At 37.9% G+C, this 17751-nt stretch overlaps 1 protein-coding gene across 7 annotated transcripts in view; it reads left to right on the top strand.

The window, feature by feature from the left end:
- The window catches only part of Nsd3 (nuclear receptor binding SET domain protein 3), a 132166-nt gene that overhangs the window by 34641 nt on the left and 79774 nt on the right, over positions 1-17751 (top strand). For all 7 annotated transcript variants that reach the window (XM_003462876.4, XM_013144693.2, XM_013144694.2 and 4 more), the window contains exons 2-4: positions 7293-8011; positions 14280-14351; positions 14959-15121. In XM_003462876.4, the coding sequence (XP_003462924.1) occupies positions 7337-8011; positions 14280-14351; positions 14959-15121 (910 nt within the window). In that variant the 5' untranslated portion in view covers positions 7293-7336. The remainder of the gene's footprint in view (positions 1-7292; positions 8012-14279; positions 14352-14958; positions 15122-17751) is intronic.

Here is a 17751-nt window from a genome sequence, read left to right as displayed (position 1 = left end):
CAGCCCCTAACAAAAGGATTTAATGGAGGCTTTTACCAACTTAGGAATTTTTTTTACTCAATAGTTAATTATGAATTATGAGTGTCATTTTAAAACATCAGTCCATTGCACCATGTAGAAATAAGTATGCAAAAGTCTGTGAAACAAAACATACTTTAACACATTTTAAGTAAATAGGTGATCTCAAGTTTCAGATTGTTTAGTTATTTCTTTGTTATGCAATGGTAACCAAGTAACCCTTAACTTCAGTTGCAGTAAAGCCTTCTGAATCCATTTCCATTCAGATTCCAACTTTTGTTCTCCTACCCTTTTCACAGCTTTCCTTTAGGGTTAAGATGGCTATAGGATGGCAACTTCCAAGGAAAGTTTTCCCCTTGCCATAGCCTTCCAGGCAAAGTGAGTTTCAGGTGGATCTAAGGAAACACGTCATCCCTCATTCTAGTCACAGATAAGAAACTCCACATGGAAATGCCACCTGTCTGCTTGTATTCCTGTAACACAGAACCACTCTGTACCAGCTGAGCCCTGGGGCGGAATTCTTGTAAACAAGGGGTGCTGCTAACCAAGTTATTCTTTTCTTTTCTTTCTTGTATAACTATCTTAACTATTTTATATATATATTTATATACATATGCATATGTTGTTTCAGCTTCTCACACTAATGAAACAATACAATGTTTACACGTGTGTCTTATTTCACTTATGCTTGTGGTCTCTAAGTTGCAGCCATTTACCTATAAGAGTCTCTAGTTCATCCTTCTTTACGGCTTAGTGGTACTCTATTGTGTTAAAACACCACAACTTTTTTTTTTTTTTCCCCCACAACTTTTTTATCCATTCCTCAGTTGATGGGCATTTGTGGTGTTTCCAAGATCTATTACAAACTGTGCCACTATAAACATGGGTGCACATATATCACTGTGGCATGATATTTTTAATTCTTTTGGAAAGATACCCAAAAGGGAAATAGCTGAGTTGAATGAGACCTCGTCATAGTTTGTTGGGGAATCTCCACACTGATTTCCACAGCAGTTGGACCAGTCTGCTTTCCCACCAACAATGGAGAAGGGTTCCTTTTCCCCGACAACCACTCTAGCATGCTATTGCTTCATTTCTTGATAATAGCTGCTCTTTCTGGGGTGAGGTGAAATCTCAGAGTTTTAATTTGCATTTCTTGAATGACCAGTGAGTTGAACATTTTTTCACATATTTATTTGCTGTTTGTATTTCTTCATCTGAGAAGTAAGTGTTCATTTCAGATGCCCTGGACTTGGACTTTAAATCTGGGAGGACTGGTTTTTTTTTTGAGTTCTTTATATGTTCTCAGTAGTAACCCTTTGTCTGAGGTATATAGCTGGCAAACATTTTCTCCCACATTTTGGGTTGACTTTTCACTGTGTTGTTGATTTCTCTTGCTGTGCAAAAGCTTTTCAGTAGGGTGAGATCTCAGTTGTTGATTTCCCTGTGCAATCGGGGTTTTGTTCGTAAAGTCTTTGCCTACCCAGATATCTTCAAGAATTTTCCCTACTCTGTCTTCCAGCATATTTAATGTTTCTGTTTTAATATTAAGATCTTTGACTTGTTATTTTAGCTTAGTACATGGTGAAAGATACAGGTCCAGATTTTAGTCTTTGGCATGTGTAGAGCCAGTTTTTGCAGCACTCATTTATTATAGAGGCTATCTTTCTTCTAGTGAATGTGTTTGGCACCTTTGTCAGAGATAAGGTTGGCCAAGTTTCTGAGCTCTGTGTGCAAGCATTCTGTAATTGGACCTGTGCCACTGTATACCAAATGTATATGTTTGGTAATTGATTCCACTTGTCAATCTGGACAAGTTTACCAGATGGCTGAAGGTTGTCAGTGAAATCTGTAACCATACTCTCTTTACTCACAGAGCCAGCTATGTTGTTTTTGAACTGAAGATCTTTGTTTGTGCTTATCTATATCCCTAACTTGCTATCTCTGTCTGTCTCTCCTTTTTTTAAGACAGTATCTCTATATAGCCCAGGCTGGCCTTGAACTCACCATGTAGTCCAGGCTGGCCTCAAACGTGTGGCAATCTTTTTGCTTCAGTCTTCTGAGTGCTGGGATTACAGGTATACACCACCATACCCAGGCTGGGTTCGAACTTGTAATTCTCTTGCCACAGCCTCTCAAGTTCTGTGATTTTAGGTGTGTACCACAGTTGGTGACTTTTTTCCTCCCTCTACCTTTAAACATTTTCCTTTCAGTGAGGTGTGGTGGTGCATGCTTGTAATCATGGCAGGAATGAGAAGCTGAGGCAGGAGGATCACAAGTTTTACCCCAGTCTGGACAATTCAGTAACTGAGATCCTATCTCAAAAAACCAAACCAAACCAAAAAACCCAAAAAACAAAAAACTTTTAAAGCTGGGCATGGTGTCGCACTCCTGTAATCCTGGCACTCTGGGGGTTGGGGCAGGAGGATCCTTGCAAGTTGGAGACCACCCTGGGTTACACAATGAGCCCAAGGCCAGCCTGAGCAACATAGGAAGAGCCTATCTCAAAAAGACAAAAAAATAAAATAAAACACCCAAAACACCAAACCATTTAGAAGGACTGGGTATATACCTCAATGTGAAGGCGTTAGCCTCATTTCCCAATACAGTACCCCATACACAAAGAAAAATAATGTTTAAGCCTCTAGAAATGTTTAAAAAAAAAAACCCAAACTTACAGTCAACATCTAGTTAGCCAATTTTTTTGCTTTGTTTGCTTTAGATGTATGTACTTTTTTCCCCCTGAACCATTTGAAAGTTATAGATACTCTATCGTGATACTTTTACCTTTAAATGTGTCAGCATGGCTTGTGTTCATTCATTCACTCGTTTATTTCTGAGACAGGGTTTCACCACATAGTTCAGGCAGGCCTTGAACTCATTAGGTAGCCCAGTCCTCAGCCTCCTTAATGCTAGGATTGCAGGGGTGCACCTGCACTTGTGGTGCGTGGCTTTCCTAAGAATGAGGATATTCTCTGATGGAGAGGTTGCCATTATCGTGCTTTTTTAATTAATAGCGTGGCCTGGGGTTGTAGCATACTTAAGACTGGGATTCAGTCACCACTGTGTGCACACAGACACATAGTGCAAGGAAAACATTGTATGACTGGAATCTCCCATGTTACTGTAAGATGATGATATTATTGCTTTTCTTAGCAAACTAAAATGGAATCTTCAGAGTTAGGAGTAGAGAAAAGGTAAATATCACACTGTCTAAAGACTCACTTTTAGAACTAAATCAAAAGCATCAGAAACTTGCATCTCTAAAAACTTAGGTCTGAGAAAAATATGATTGACTGTAATTGAGGAAACTAACTCAAAAGATGACTTTGTATATGACAGTTCGGCGAACCAGAAATACAAATTGCATCTTGTTATGTGTCAGGATTACCATGACTTCCAGCTTAAAGTATGAGTAAAAACTTGGTGTTCTTTTTTTTTTTGAAACAGTCTCATTGTGTTGTTCAGGCTGGTGGCAGTCCTCCTGCCTTGACCTCCTGAGTGCTGGAATTACAGGGAGACATCACCACACCTGCCTGAATGAGAATTTTAAAATTTCTCCCATGCTGATGCTGCATAACAAAATTTTTCTTTTGGTTTTTTTTAGACAGGGTGCTCTGTAGCTCAGGTTGGCCTTGACCTTATTAGGTAGACCAGGCTGACCTCAACTCACAACAATCATCCTGCCTTAGCCTCCTGAGTGCTTGGATTGCAGGTGTGCACCACCATGCCTAGTTCTAATTCTTAAAATATAAGGAAATTTTTTCTAACATCGATTGTCATTGCCAGTCAGTAGGATATGAATCAGCCTGCTAGAATTGCACTGCTATGTTGAAGCCTAGTTTTGTCACTTCACTAGCCATATTTACCTGTTTAAAAGTTCTGTGAGATCTTTAGTGGGAGATAATACTTACCTGGAAGTTGTTGGGAAGATTACTTGTAGAACAATGCAGAGTGCTTAGAATGGTGTATAGTATCTGCAGAGTACTATTTAAATGCCAGTAGTGGCTACTAAGATAATTGTTGATTTGGCAGTTGCCAAAGGGTAAAGCACATGAACAAAAGAAATAAATTCTTCTTGAGAAATTTATAGCTTGGGAAATGAAAACGGTATAGTACTTAAAAAATATCATGAACTTTAGAGTCAAACAGGTTTCAATTCAAAGTCTAGTTCTGCACTTTTGCATTACTGTTTATGCAGTCCTGCTATAACTCACCTGATGCTCCCAGTTTTTCACCTGTGAACCAAGAATCACAATACTGTGTGTCTTTGGCAAGTGTCATGCCTTGCTACTGGGCAGGTCAGGTTTGAATTCAATCATTTCTTCTAAACTGTCCCATTGGTGACCTATGCTGCTTCTCAGGGGACCTTTGGTTACAGTAGTGCAGACAGGGTGTTGATTTAGCAGGCCAGATGTCATTGCAGTTTCTTGAGGAAAACATTAAAATAATACAAAAAATTGTAATATACCTGATTTGTGGGACAGCAGTTGTAAAGGCATATTATAGTACTAACACCAGCATATTACAGTACTAACACTAAATTCCCAAAATTTCCATGTTAAAATTTAGAGAATTAATTATTGTAAACCTATTCATTAATGCAAATGACTTTCTTTTAATTTAAAACAAAATCAACTTGTTGATTATCATAATTTTAGTTGGTATGAATAGTATTAATATTTGTATTTGGGAAGTAATTATTCAGATTCAAGTAACTATTTTATTTGGCCCATTTATAGACTTTTTATTTTATTAGTAAAAAGACCAGTAAACGTGATAAGATTTATATCACTGATGGGATTGTCACACATGTACCATTGGTGGTTTAACCCAGCAGAAACATGCTAAGGTAGTGTATAAAGTGCCTGGCCCAAAATAAGTGCTAAGAAAATGAATCCTCTTTCTTTACTTTCCGTCTCTTACCTCTCTTGGTTCCTAGAGTTTGACTTGTTTTTTAGGATGCTGCCTTATTCATTTGTTCGCAGTTTTAGAACATCTAAAATTATTTCTATTATAGCAAAATAAACAGCAGCTGTATAAATTGGGTGACTATACTTGAAAATTGTACTGTTAAGTTCTGTTTCCCTCTTCTTTTTGCCAGTTTAGATTGTTTTCTCTACCATTATAGTAAATCTAAGATGGTAGGTTTTGTTGTTTTGTTTTTGGTAGCAGGGATTGAACTCATGGCCTCGCACTTGCCAGGTAGCCACTTGTGCCATTGAGCTAAATCCTTGGCCCTAAGATGGTAGATTTTATTAATCAGTCATAGAATTGAACTAGTGTGTCACCTTAGAATTCTTTACTGTATTCCAAGAACCTGGATCATTACATCAGAGTTGATACAATAGTAAAAACAGTTTGTCCGCCTTGCTTTGAGCTTTCTAGACAAAAGACCAAAATAGTATATGGGCTGCCAGTTACTCCCCTTTCTTGAGATGTGGCCTTGTAAAATTTTACAACAGAAGTAGGGTGGTCTTGTACAAATGCCTATTTTATAACATTGTTAGACAAAATAGCCCACACCTTCTAGAGGAGTGCAGTGATTGTAAGAGTATAACAACAATGATTAAATAAATATGGGTCTGAATCAGCTGGAATGTAGTACTCAGAATGTGATCCCCACCCCAGTTTTATTAAATTAAAATCTTCAGGAGATAGACTGTGACGTTTATATTTTGTGAAAGTCCTCACATGATCCTGCTCTGTGTACCCTTTGTTAAAAACTACTAGAGACCAGCCTTGGAGGTGCATGTCTGTAATCCCAGCCACTTGTGAGATGTCCTGTCTCAAAAATAAAATAAGGGCTGGAGGTGACACCAAATATTCCCCATGTTCAGTCCCTACTAAAGCATGTGTGTGCACACGTCTTTGAATGCTGGCAAGTGTATAGGGAACTAGGCATCCGCCCTCACTGTTTTATGAAGTAAATTGATAATATAGCTAATAAGCTGGGTGTGGTAGTACATGCTTTACTCCCAGTTATCTGGGAAGCTGAGGCAAAAGGATCACAAATTTGAGTCCAGCCCAGGCAACTTAGTGATTTAGTGAGATCCTGTCTCAATATAAAAAGTAAAAAGATGAGGTGTTGCTCAGTGCTAAACCCCAGTTAATAGAATAGCTTTGCAGTATCTGTCAAAATTTCAGATCTGTTCTGTAGGAGTACATGAGTACATAAAATACAGCTTGAAGATTTTTTTTTTGTTTTCGTTTTTATTGGTACCGGGGATTGAACTCACGACTGCCTGCTTGCAAGGCTGCTGGCGCTTATTGCCGCTGAGCTAAAACCCCAGCCCCCAATTTTTTTTTTTCTTAACGGCATGAGAGGGATTTATGTAGAAGTAGATACTGAACACACTCTAGCAGAGAAATGAGGCCAAAAGTATTTTCTGGTGTTTATTTGTTTTTTGAGACAAGATCTTACTGTATAGTTCAGGCTGGCCTTAACTCACTGTGTAGCCCAGACTGGCCTTGAATTTGTGGCATTTCTCTTTGCCTCAGCCTCAGGCGTACACCACCATACCCAGCTGTCTTTTCTGTGGACTTGTCAGAATACTAAAAGGTTGTAAGCAGCTAGTTGACTATCAGTATACAAATGGTTGCATGCATTATAATGATAGATTTACTCTTCAGCCATTTCATGGATAAAGTGTGTATAAAAACTATATGTCCTGGTAAAGAAATACATCCAGTATATATTATTAAGTGAAACAGGTCAGGATAAGCCCTATTTTTAAGATTCATAAGTAAACTTAGAGGAAGATGTAGATGAGTACCCGCCAAAGTGTTTATAGTTGTTGTCCTTGACATAGGAGAGTAGGAATTGTGTAAGGGATAGGACTTTTTACTTTTGTGTTTAAAATATTTTCAATAAGACCTTATTTTTATAATATAGAGAACCACTGGGCAACATGTGAATGATTTTAAAGAAAGTGTATATGGAAACTATGTGTGTCAGGCTGCTGCTTATTTTACAAATACCAATTTTAATGTTAATAATCTGTAAACTGGGAAACAGGGATGTCAAGGTTATTTTGAAAAGAACATAAAATTTTGTTACAGAATTGTAAAAATAATCAGGAATTTAAAACAAGCATTTAAGGTAAAATGTATTTGCCTTGTGTCTTATGTTGGCTATCTGTCTTAAGAAATTGTTAATGTCTATGCATATCTAGACAAGAAAATTAAGTGCAGTGTTTCTAATTTAATACTTTTTCAATTGATTAGCATGTGAGGATATTACTGTCTTTTAATTCCTTCTTTTCTGATTTTAGGCCCGATGAGAGAAAGGGACAGTTAAGGATGCTGGAGCAGAACAATGGATTTCTCTTTCTCTTTCATGCAAGGGATCATGGGAAACACAATTCAGCAACCACCTCAACTCATTGACTCCGCCAACATTCGTCAGGAGGATGCCTTTGATAACAACAGTGACATTGTCGAAGATGGTGGCCAGACACCGTATGAAGCTACCTTGCAGCAAGGCTTTCAGTACCCACCTACAACAGAAGACCTTCCTCCACTTACAAATGGCTACCCACCATCAATTGGCATGTATGAAACTCAAACCAAATACCAGTCATATAATCAGTACCCCAATGGGTCAGCCAATGGCTTCGGTGCAGTTAGAAACTTTAGCCCCACTGACTATTACCATTCAGAAATTCCAAATACAAGACCACATGAAATTCTAGAAAAACCTTCTCCTCCACAGCCACCACCTCCTCCGTCGGTACCACAAACTGTGATTCCAAAGAAGACTGGCTCACCTGAAATTAAACTAAAAATAACCAAAACTATCCAGAATGGCAGGGAATTGTTCGAGTCTTCACTTTGTGGAGACCTTTTAAATGAAGTACAGGCAACTGAACACACAAAGTCAAAGCATGAAAGCAGAAAAGAAAAAAGGAAAAAAAGCAACAAGCATGACTCATCTAGATCTGAAGAGCGCAAGTCACACAAAATCCCCAAATTAGAACCAGAGGAGCAAAATGTAAGTTAAAACTCTTTTTTGAAAAATTTTGTAATCTTTCTCATTTACTAGAAGTCAAGGAGATCTTTGTTAGCTTTTAGTACTTCAAATATGAATATTTCTGGTGATTTCTAATCACTAGTAAGGTGCTTGGAATATTGTAAGGGGATGAGTAAATATTTGTTGAATAAATGATCATCATTAAAAGTACTCATCTACATCATCATTTGAAATCATGTAACACCAACAATACTGTTTATGCTTCTTTGTTTTAAGAACCTCAGTTATTTTTACTTGCTAATAATAAGCTGGTTTTTGAAGATAAAGAGGAAAGGCACAGAAGTAGGGCTTTCATTTATTTTAGACCAACTTGGTGGTAGAACTTAGATTTAACACTAATTGCTGATGTGTTTGCTGCAGAATAAACTGATGTAAAAGAGCCCTTTTTATTAAAATCAGACTAGTATTCATATGTATTGATTAAAACTTAAGGTGATGGGTTTTTTTGTTTTTTTTTTTTTTTTTTTTTTTGGTCTTTTTCCTTTTTATCGGTACCGGGGATCGAACTCACGACTTCCTGCTTGCAAGGCAGGCGCTTATGCCGCTGAGCTAAATCCCCAGCCCAAGGTGGTGTTTTATAAAAGTCATATTTTACAGATAATTTAAAATATATGGTGATGATTTTTTAATACCGTTTCTGAGTTTCATTGTCAAGTTGCACAGCAGTAATGTGTTAATAATAGTTACTGTGTGGCCTATCAGTTGTAACTTGAATGTAGAGTTTATGATATAAATTGCAGATGTTTCTTACACGTTGATTTGGGGAGAAAATGATATATAGTTTTTTAGATGACAGTTACCTGCTTTTACTAGCTAAGTGTTGAATAACTTAGTTTATTATTTTCTGTTCAAATGTTTACTTCTTATTGACTCATCTTTCCCTTTTATTCTATTACTTCGTACAACTCAAATGTGATCTTTTTCTGGAGTAAAGATCATGATGGTTCTAGGCTTTTATAGGTTTAAGCATAGCATTTCAACATGTTTTCTCATTGTCCTGTTGTTTTCTTATTTGTTTAATGCATAATGATTGGGTGCCTATTCTGAGCTAGGCACTGTTTCTTAGAAGGTGTCTCAGTGAGTGAAAAGCAAAGTTGGTGTTCTCGGGCTACTCTTATTCCAATGGGGAGAGCATTAGCGATAGTAAGTTCATATTCAGAGCTTCAGAGCTATGAAGACAAGAAAAATGTGTAACAAGGTAAAGGGTAATCAGAATCACCTCAGCTATGCTGATGTCTTAGTTCTGCACGGGTAAGAGGAAGGCTTTGGAAATGCCGAAATGCATGCCTCTTGGGTTCTTATGTCAATTATCTCCCCAAGCCTAGCCCCACTGTGTCTTTTATTGATTGTCTGTTAAGTAAATGAAAAACAGGAAAGAGAAATTAGTTACGTGGAATCCAGAAAAATTTGCAGTGGCATTTTTTTTTTTTTTTATCGTTACCGGGGATCGAACTCACGACTGCCTGCTTGCAAGGCAGGCGCTTATGCCGTTGCGCTAAATCCCCAGCCCCTGCAGTGGCATTTTTGACCTAGACCTATAGGGAGAAGATACTGGCTTTGGGGAATCATAAAAATAGCTAAAATTGGAATTTGCTTTAGTTTAGTAGTGCTTAGAACTATGTTGTTGGCTTGTTTTGTTTTTACTTTAGACAATCTGGCAAATAGAATATTCACATTTATTTATTAGGCTAGACTTTTTGCCTTTATTAATAAAGTTAGTTAAAAATATATCTCAAAATAGAAAGGGGCTAAAAGCTATTAAGGGTCAAGGTAAAACAATCTGTTTTTCATATCTTTTTGCTTTATTAGAATCTTGGAAAAATTCAATGCAGTGATGTTCCTCTAGTCACTGTACAGTTAGATTCTAGAGCCATTCTGTCTTTTGGATGTCTGCTGTGCCTTTCTCTATATCACTTAAACCTTCAGTTAACTGTCATATCTCAGGATTTATATATTTATATATAATTTAAGAGTTTTGGCTTTTGAGTTAGTCTGCTGAGCATAATCTAATATTTGATTACTTAGGATCTTAAAATATCTTAGGGTAAAAGTTCACCAGGATTTTGTTTGTTTATCTTTGATTTTAGTACTGGGAATTGAACTTATGACCTCGCGCTTGCCAGGCAGATACTTGTGTCACTGAACTAAAACCCCGGTCCAGGAACGTCAGTTTTGATTAAAACTATGCATGCAGAGAGTGGCATTGATTATACTCAATGTCACTAATACCCTAGCCTGAAAGTTGGTTTTTAGGGGAAATCCAGGGGTTTTTTTCTCCTAACTTATTTCCATCCTCTACTTCCTTTCCCTTCTCTCTTCTCTCCTACCTACCTCCCCTCCCTCAAAAAGATAGAGTGAAGAGCTAAGTGTGAATTAGTTGAATTCTGATGAAATAGTATTTTATTGCATGTGAGGGCAGTCATAAGCTTAGGCAGGTGCCCTAATGAAACTTTAAGGCCAGAGCTGCATAGGTGCTTGCTTATCCTGTTGTGCTTTTGCTAAGCCAAACAGTAACTAGAGCTGTGCACAAATGAGTCTATTTTGTAACTTCGTATGTTTTAAAATTACATGGCCTTAACTTGAACAACATCTGTTCTACTCCCTCAGTACAATTGTTTTATAACTATATATATATATTTATGTATGTATTTGTATATGTACTGGAAATTGAACTCAGGGTCTTGTGCTTGCCAGGCAGGTGCTGTGGCACTGAGCTACATCCCCGGCCCATAGTGCAGTTTTGATACTTTATGTTCCCTCCTATTTGTCCCTAGGTCCCAGGTCTTGGTGGTTAGCATTGTAGAGGGCTTGGCAGGAAAGGAAGACGTGTGTGTGTGTGTGTGTGTATGTGTGTGTGTGTGTATGTGCGTGCGTGCGTGTGTGTGTGTGTGTGTGTGTGTGTGTGTGTGTGTGTGATGCTGATGCTACTGGACAGCTCCCCTCCTTCAGAAGCCTCAAGGAAGCAGAACTGAGAACTGAAGGCTTGGAGAAAAGATCTGAAATAATTGTCCACATACTTCTTACTTTTTTCTTTCCTTGTATTCTTTTTTGAGCAAATAAAATTTCACCTAAAATAATGTACTTCATGATTTTATCCACAACTTTTTTCTTAGTACTTTTTCTGAACTCTTTGGCTTTCTGAAGAATGGCTGTTATTTACAACAAGTGTATCTTCTCAACAGTGAAAATGGGTTCAAATATCTAGGCAACAGAAGACCTGAGATCATCACTAAATTTTATTTGTTTAAGATCTGCTTTAGCTATTTTTCCTCCTACCAAATGAGAAACATGTGAAAAGGTTTCTGTAGTCTTCCTCCTTGACTAACGTAATGCTGCAAGATGTGAGTCAAACCTTCCTCACTTTCCTCTAGCACTGAGTGGGCTTCTCCATCAGGCCAACCATTAACTGTTAGTGTGCTGCTCCTTTCTAAGAGCTGGTGACCACATCAGCCTTGATAACAGAGAAGGAGTGTAGTTCTCAGCACTAGGCCTCAATTTTTAGAAAATATTCATGTGTAAATTGATTTTTCTGTATATAATTCTTTGCTGTTTAATATGAACTTTTAGTATTCAGAAAGTAAAAGAAAAATGCAGTTTTTATGCCTTTCAAGTGCCTTTATGTTTCTTCCATCCTGAATGTTAACAGTTTTTTAACCTTTTTTTTTTTTTTTGGTACCAGGGATCGAACTCATGACCTTGTGCTTTGCCAGGCAGGCACTTAAGCCACTGAGCTAAATTCCCAGCAAGTTTTCTAACCTTTTAGGAAATACGATTTTGCTTAATGTTTTTGGAATTTATTTAGGTAATATCTAAATTATTAAGAATTTGAAATTCTGCCAGATATACCGCATGTTTTTAATCTTAATGATGTTTTTGAGTTTTACTAAAAGGACTAGGGCAAAATATTTTAAAAGAATATTTAGAATAATATAATTTAGTTGCCCTCAACATAATTTTCGTTTCTGTTTAAGCAGTTTTACTGCTGGGCACAGTGGTGAATACCTGTAGTTCCTGCTACTTGGGAGGTAGAGGCAGGAGGGTCACAAGTTGGAGGTCAGCCTGGTCAATTTAGTGAGACCTGGTTTTAAAAAACTAAGATAGAATAAAATAAAAAGGCTGGGGAGCTGGTGGTGACACATGCCTGTAATCCCAGCACTTGGGAGGCTGAGGCAGGAGGATTACTGTGAATTTGAGGCCAATCTGGGCTACATAAGCAAGGTCAGGACCAGCTGGCACTACAGAGCAAGACCCTGTCCCCAAAACAAACAAAATGCTGGGTTTTAGTCAGTGCAAAACCTCTGGGTTTAATTTCCAGTATCTTCTGTACTCCCCCAAAAGGAAAAGAAAAACCAAAATAATAATTGGCTTGGGTTATATGGCAAAAATTGCTTCTTATCTTTCTTCAGAAAAGATCTGGAGGTCCCTTCCCTTAAGCCCCGTGCAGCTAGAGTAAAGCTTACTCTCATGCCTGTGATGCTCCTCCCCAAGTTACCCCCACTCCCATGCTGTAACATGATGAGGGGTGAGAAGCTAAGAGCTGAAGCAGGGTCTGGAATTGAAGTGCAGCTTCCAAATGGGCCAGCAAAAATATGAGCAAGAGTTCTAAATCACTTCTTTATTACACTAGTGATGGGAAAAATTACTTTTTAAATTTGAACATAGGTTTTATTTTCCCCTTCTTTACTTAATGAGGGTATCCTACTAGATGCTTGAGAATGAGATGCTTACAGATAGAAAGTGAATTTCATATCTGTCAACAAGCTATGTTCTACAGCAGAGACCTCTTGATTACACATTCTGCACTCCCTCTTGCTCCTTACCTCACAGCCTACATAAAACATAAAATAGATGCTTATTGCTTGTCTACCAAGACCTCTTCGGTGGCTTTTGACTGCACTTAGGATAAACTGCACACACTTTATGTGGTGTGCTGCACAGCCTCGTGATTCAGCCTGTTCTCAGCCCTCATCTCGTAACTGTCTTCCTTGGGCTGTTCGATCGGTAGTTGTGCTCTTCTTACAGTTTCTACCTTTTAAACCTCGGGTAGCTCAAGCTTCCTGTTCTCTCTCCTACACTGTCCATTCCATTTTATTAAGCTAGCTCCTCTTTGATTCTCAGAGTATAACCTAGTTTTGTTAGAGTTGCTTCTCCTTCCTGTCATATCTAAAACCATTCTCTCTTCATGGAGCTCCTGCTTGATAAATGGATGTTTGTGTTTCTGTTTGACATACAAGTCTGTAAGGTTCTTCAGGTTAAACACCATATCTACATTTGCTTACTTCACCGTTAGAGATCTGGTTCCTAAATAGTACAATACCTATTTCAAAGGCACAATAGTAGGAAATCCCCCATAGTTGCTATATTGCATATTGTTACCCTTTAAATAGATGCTGAGATTACTGGCTTTTAGGCCTGCAAAGTCAGTTAAACAATGCAAGCCTTACGTTGTTTTTACTTAAGTTGCTACCTGTCTAGCTAGAGTCTTCTTATTTTAAGTGTTTCTATAGTGTGATTTTCTGAAATTTAGTTGCTAAGTTGAAAAATATATGTATTTTGAGTATAATAGTACTTCCAAATTTTATAGCTAGATTACTTCTCAAAATGTTTTTGTTGGTTTTTTTTTTTTTTTTTGAGACAGGGTCTCACTATGTAGTTTAGGTTGGCCTGGATTCACTGTTTAGCCCAGGCTGGCCTTGAATTTGCAGCAATTCTCCTGCCTCAACCTCTCAAGTGCTAGGATCACAGGTGTGTGCCACCTCGCCTGACTTAAAATGTTTTCAATACACACATTTAGAAGTAAATTTTCTGGGTCAGAATCTAAAAACTTTGAGGCTTTTCATACATATTGCCAAGTTGCTCTCCAGAAAAGTTCTAGGTTACATATTAGGATAACTTTGGGGATATAGATCAGTGGCACAGTGCCTGCCTAGCGAGCACATTGCAATCCTGAGTTCAATTCTTGGTATCAAAAAAAAAAAAAGACTCATATTAGAAACAATTTGAGTGCCCCTTCCACTCTTTCAATCTAGGAGGTTGAAAATACAGTTTAATTAGAAATTCAATTTTGAAAGTAATCAAATAAGTAATAGGAGGTATATTTATTTACTCCTTACAGTGTTCATTTAACGTCTTTCATTCTCATTGCAGTATAATTTTCTTTAACCTCGTAATATTACTGTTCTTTGGTTTGCTGCCACCTTATTCTATTTGCATCCACCTTTTTACCTAGAGACCAAATGAGAGGGTGGACCCCACACCAGAGAAACCAAGAGAAGAGGCAGTGCTCAAGGACACTGCCCTGGTGAGTTGCTTTGTTGGCTACTGTCTGACCAGAAGTGGGGTTGAAAGGGAGAGAAAGCAAAATGATGGAATTGCAACAAGTGTATTATTATAGTTCCACACTTTATTTTAGAAATATTACTGAAATAAATCTTGGAAGTGGTTGAAGAAGTAGATATTTTTTAAAAAAGAAAGTAGCAGTAACTGCAGTTGGGTGTAGTAATGTACAGCTGTAATCCTAGTGCTCGGGAGACTGAAGCTGGAGGATCTCTGCAAGTTTGAGACCATGCTGAGCTACAGTATAGTGAGACTGTCTCAAAACAAGACAACAACGAAAAAAAAAAAGGAAATATTTTCAGTGAATTTTCCTTTGAAGAACTATATGTGGATTTCAAGACACTTTATCAATAATTTGGCAACCGAAAACAGTCCTGTGTTCAGTACAGAATTTGGGGTAGGGGTTACTTTGTTTCCTCCTTTCTTCTGCCTTTTTGGTTATAGGTAGCAGGTATCAAAGGTATGTAATAAGTAAGATACATTTTACATTGTTGGCATTTTTTGGTGTATGTAGTATAAAGTTTATTTGTTTTAGTTTACTTCTGATGGAGTTTTGTGAACTCTTCCCATAGGTTCAGCCAGTACTGACTTCTGCCCCAACCACAGAAGTGACCACTGGTATTAAGTTCCAGGTCGGTGATCTTGTTTGGTCCAAGGTGGGAACCTATCCTTGGTGGCCTTGTATGGTTTCAAGTGATCCCCAACTCGAGGTTCATACCAAAATTAACACAAGAGGTAAGAGAATTATAAGTGGATATTAATGAAAAAGTTGGCAATAAGAGAACTTTAAATGTAAAATGTGAATATAAGAATAAGCCAGGTGTGGTGGCACATGTCTATAAATCTCAGCACTCTGCGTGGCTGGCTTAGGAGGATCACAAGTTCCAGCTCAGCCTGGGCAATTTAGTGACTTAGAACCTGTCTCAAAAAAGGGCTAGGAAAGTTGTTTAGTGCAGTGACCCTACACTTAACTCCCAATACCCCGCCTCTCCACATGCAAGTAATACATACATAATATATAATCTTGCACAAAAATGTGCATACCTATATCTGTTTTATTTATTTAATTAATTTTTTTGGTACTGGAAATCAAACTCAGAACCTTGTACTTGCCAAGCAGGCACTTATGCTGCTGAGCTATCTCCCCTACCCTCTGTATCTGTTTTAAGAACTACTGAAATAATTTTGGGCATCTTACTTCTGATAGAGAGCTCCTACAAGTGGTGTAATCCTCATTTTCCCTTGTAATACTTTGCATTTGGTTACAGTTTCTTTCCTCCTCTTTGTGTGTGGGTGTGTGTATGTGTATGTTTTGCTGGGGATCTAACCTAGTATTTCATGTATTCCAAGTGTCCTAGTTACTTTCTCATCGCTGAGACATAATACCTGACACCCACAACTACAAGGAGGAAAGATTTTGGCTCACTGTTCGAAGCAGTTTCAGTCCATACTCTGGCTCCAGGCTCAGGGCAGGCAGCACGGCAGAGGAGGCCTGCTCCTCACAGGGCAGCAGGAAGCAGAGAAGAGTCAGGGAGAAAGGGAGTGAGGGGGCTCTTCGTGGCCGCGCCCCAGACCCACCTCCTCTGACCAGGCTTTACCTCCTAAAGTCACCTTAAACTGATCTGTCACCTTCCAAAGCCTCACCTAAGAAATCGGGAAATCCCAGGATATATCTAGATACAAATGGCAACATCAGGCAAGTGCTTCACTATTGAGCCATACCTCTGTGTCACACTTCTATTTTTAAAAGATCTTTATCTGACTGCTTTCATATTTCCTGAAGAAAGCCTATGAATATGTTTTATATGAGCTTTATTGAAGGCCAGCTTTCTTTAATTTTATCACTGAGTCCTATGGATAGTAATTTTTTTTAATTAGGTAAGTGCTTTTTTTGGGGGGATACTGGGGATCAAACTCACAACCTTGAGCTTGCAAGGCAGGCGCTTATGCTGCTGAGCTAAATCCTCAGCCCTAGATGAGTATTTTTTATTCTAATACATACAACAGAGAATGGTTTCTTCCTCTTCCACTCGATTTTTGAATCTGAAAATTTCCTGTGGCATCATTGTATATTTGAAATGACAGAAGTATAGTTTAAATCTAGCAATTTATAGCATAGGATCTTACCTTAGAAATGTTAACAGTTAGGATGTATTCAAATGTTTTTCTTTTGTGTGTGTACTCAGCATGTGTGTGTGTGCATGTGTGTGATACCCTTTGGGAATTGAGCCCAGGACTTCACACATGCTAAGCAAGTACTTTGCTGCACAGCTACACCTCAGCCTGGAGAGTGGAGCTTGGAACTTACTTCTGGATGTTTATTTCCTTTATAAAGTCATTTTTATTGTGTATGACTTCCTCATTATGACAAATTTGCACCTGTGCTTTTCTTTCACCTTACACTTGTTGCTGTTTTGGGGAAAGAGTGCCCACATGAGTCTGGTGAGTCAAATTTGTGAGAGGATCAGCCCTGTCCTGGCTCTGTATCGGATGTCAGACCAATCCCTCTGCAGCTCTAATAATCCATGGTTCTGCAGATAGGAAAAGAAAGGATAGGACCCTCCAAGGAGGCCAGATCTTCTTAGACGAAACAATTTTTGTCCATGTGTGAGCCTCTGAACTCACAGAGAAATTTGCATCATGTAAGAATTGTGGCTCTTCAGTTCTCCCTGCTCAGGAAAGCATTCTTTTGAGATTAAAGATTTCACATTTAATTACTTTATGAAAACCTGCTAATTTTAGCTCTTTTGCGAAATACAAATGAAAACACAATTTATGCCTCATCTGTATTTTAAAGGAAGTATTTAAACTTAGGTTTTTTTTTTTTTTTTTTTGTTTTTTTTTTTTTTGTCTTTTTCAGTTTTTATTGGTATCAGGGATCTAACTCACAACTTCCTGCTTGCAAGGCAGGTGCTTATGCCGCTGAGCTAAAGCCCCAGCCCCTAAAACTTAGTTTTATTAATTATTCTTGTCTGGCACAATCCTCTAGCAATCTCCTACTTTAGTGCAGGGAAAACTAATTTTTAAAAAATATTACTACAGAAAATAAGAGAATTTAGGTTAAGAAACATATATCTTGATAATATTCAAAATATTCTTTTTGTTTTCAGTTTTTTGGTTTTTATTTTAAGCTAGTGTTCTGGATTTTTTTTTTTGGTACTAGGAATCGAACTCAAGATCTCATGCTTGCCAAGCAGGCCACTGAGCTATATCCTTGGCCCTAGTTTTCAGTCGTTTTAAAAACAACAGTCATACTGAGATTGTTTTTTTTTTATTTTATTGGTACATTTTAGATATACACAGTGATAACATTCATCATAGAGAATTTAGACCTGTACGTAGTATATCTTTTTTCCCACCCCCTC

Source organism: Cavia porcellus, unplaced genomic scaffold (genome assembly GCF_034190915.1).
Source record: "Cavia porcellus strain 051 isolate PalLab524CR breed Dunkin Hartley unplaced genomic scaffold, mCavPor4.1 scaffold_29, whole genome shotgun sequence".
NCBI lineage: Eukaryota > Metazoa > Chordata > Mammalia > Rodentia > Caviidae > Cavia > Cavia porcellus.
The sequence above is the reverse complement of the archived record's forward strand: the minus strand, read 5'-3'. Positions and strand labels throughout refer to the sequence as shown.